This window comes from Mitosporidium daphniae, assembly GCF_000760515.2.
Source record: "Mitosporidium daphniae strain UGP3 chromosome Unknown contig-348, whole genome shotgun sequence".
Taxonomy (NCBI): Eukaryota; Fungi; Microsporidia; genus Mitosporidium; species Mitosporidium daphniae.
This window is the reverse complement of record NW_013546458.1, coordinates 210-1,210: the sequence shown is the minus strand read 5'-3', so window position 1 is coordinate 1,210 and position 1,001 is coordinate 210. Positions and strand designations below refer to the sequence as shown.

The window sequence follows — 1,001 nt, the reverse complement described above, 5'->3', positions numbered from 1 at the left end:
GGGCAAAATTATCGGTTCTATGAAGTAGGTATAAAATACATAGAAAAATATCTATTATATATAACTAAATATAAAATCGTCTTTGTTAAGCAAATCGAAAAAAATTATTATCTATTTGAAAAATACATACAAGGCCGGTCATTATCTCGAGAAAATTCAAATGACATCGATCAAGGGCTAAACAATATAGAAAGCAAGATATCATCTCTAGAGAATTTAAACGAAATTGATGAAAAGCCAAGCCATTTAAAAAGGAAGACATCATCTCTAGCGAATTGAAAAAAGATCGATGAAAATCTTGAAACCTCCTCCCCTAACCCTGCTCTTCATTTTAAAGTTATGGTAAAAAGTACCCTGAGTATTTTATTGAGACTATGGAGGTAGTTCTTATCAGATGTGTTTCATCAAGAATCTTATATTTTATTATGTCTACCGAATTCATTTATGATATATTTTTAACCCCAGTTTCTGACCACTTTTCTACACATGTGCACGACAAGCCTACAGGAATTAAAAAGCTTCAAAAACTACATAAATTGTTTACTTTGACAAATACTCACAAAAAAGATTTTTTCTTTTAGTGCTTTTTTGTTGCAGGCTTTCTTCTTTCCTCTAGGTCTTCTTCTGGCCTCAGAGCCCAAAGAACCCAACTCCAGCTCTAATGCTTCTGAAGTGGATGTATTTAGACCAGAGAAGCTGAGTCTCAAAATTATACCACTATTCAACTTTTTGATAACATATGTTGACCTTTTGTTTACTTTTCGGCTCCTTCCTGAGAAGTGCTTGGCATGCGTGCAATTCCCTTTGAAGGATAAAGGCCTGAATACCACCGCTTTGAGGCCCTTGATGTCAATTTCTATTCTTCTCTTTTCTGCAGATACCCAGCTGTGCTTTTACAATAGAGGTGCTTTCCTGGACCATTTTCGTTTCGAAAAAAGCTATTTGGATATCATATACAAGAAGATAATAGCGGTCTGATTGTTAAATTCTTTCTCGCCAAC

General features: G+C 34.5%; 1 protein-coding gene across 1 annotated transcript; it reads right to left on the bottom strand.

Moving 5' to 3' along the window:
* Positions 1-527: 527 nt before the first annotated feature.
* Positions 528-790, bottom strand: DI09_348p10 (uncharacterized protein; the record flags this gene model as incomplete). Its single annotated transcript, XM_013382460.1, has 2 exons — positions 528-702; positions 759-790. The coding sequence occupies 2 exons, from the start codon at positions 788-790 to the stop codon at positions 528-530; spliced, it is 207 nt and encodes a 68-aa protein (XP_013237914.1).
* Between the last annotated feature and the right edge of the window lie 211 nt (positions 791-1,001).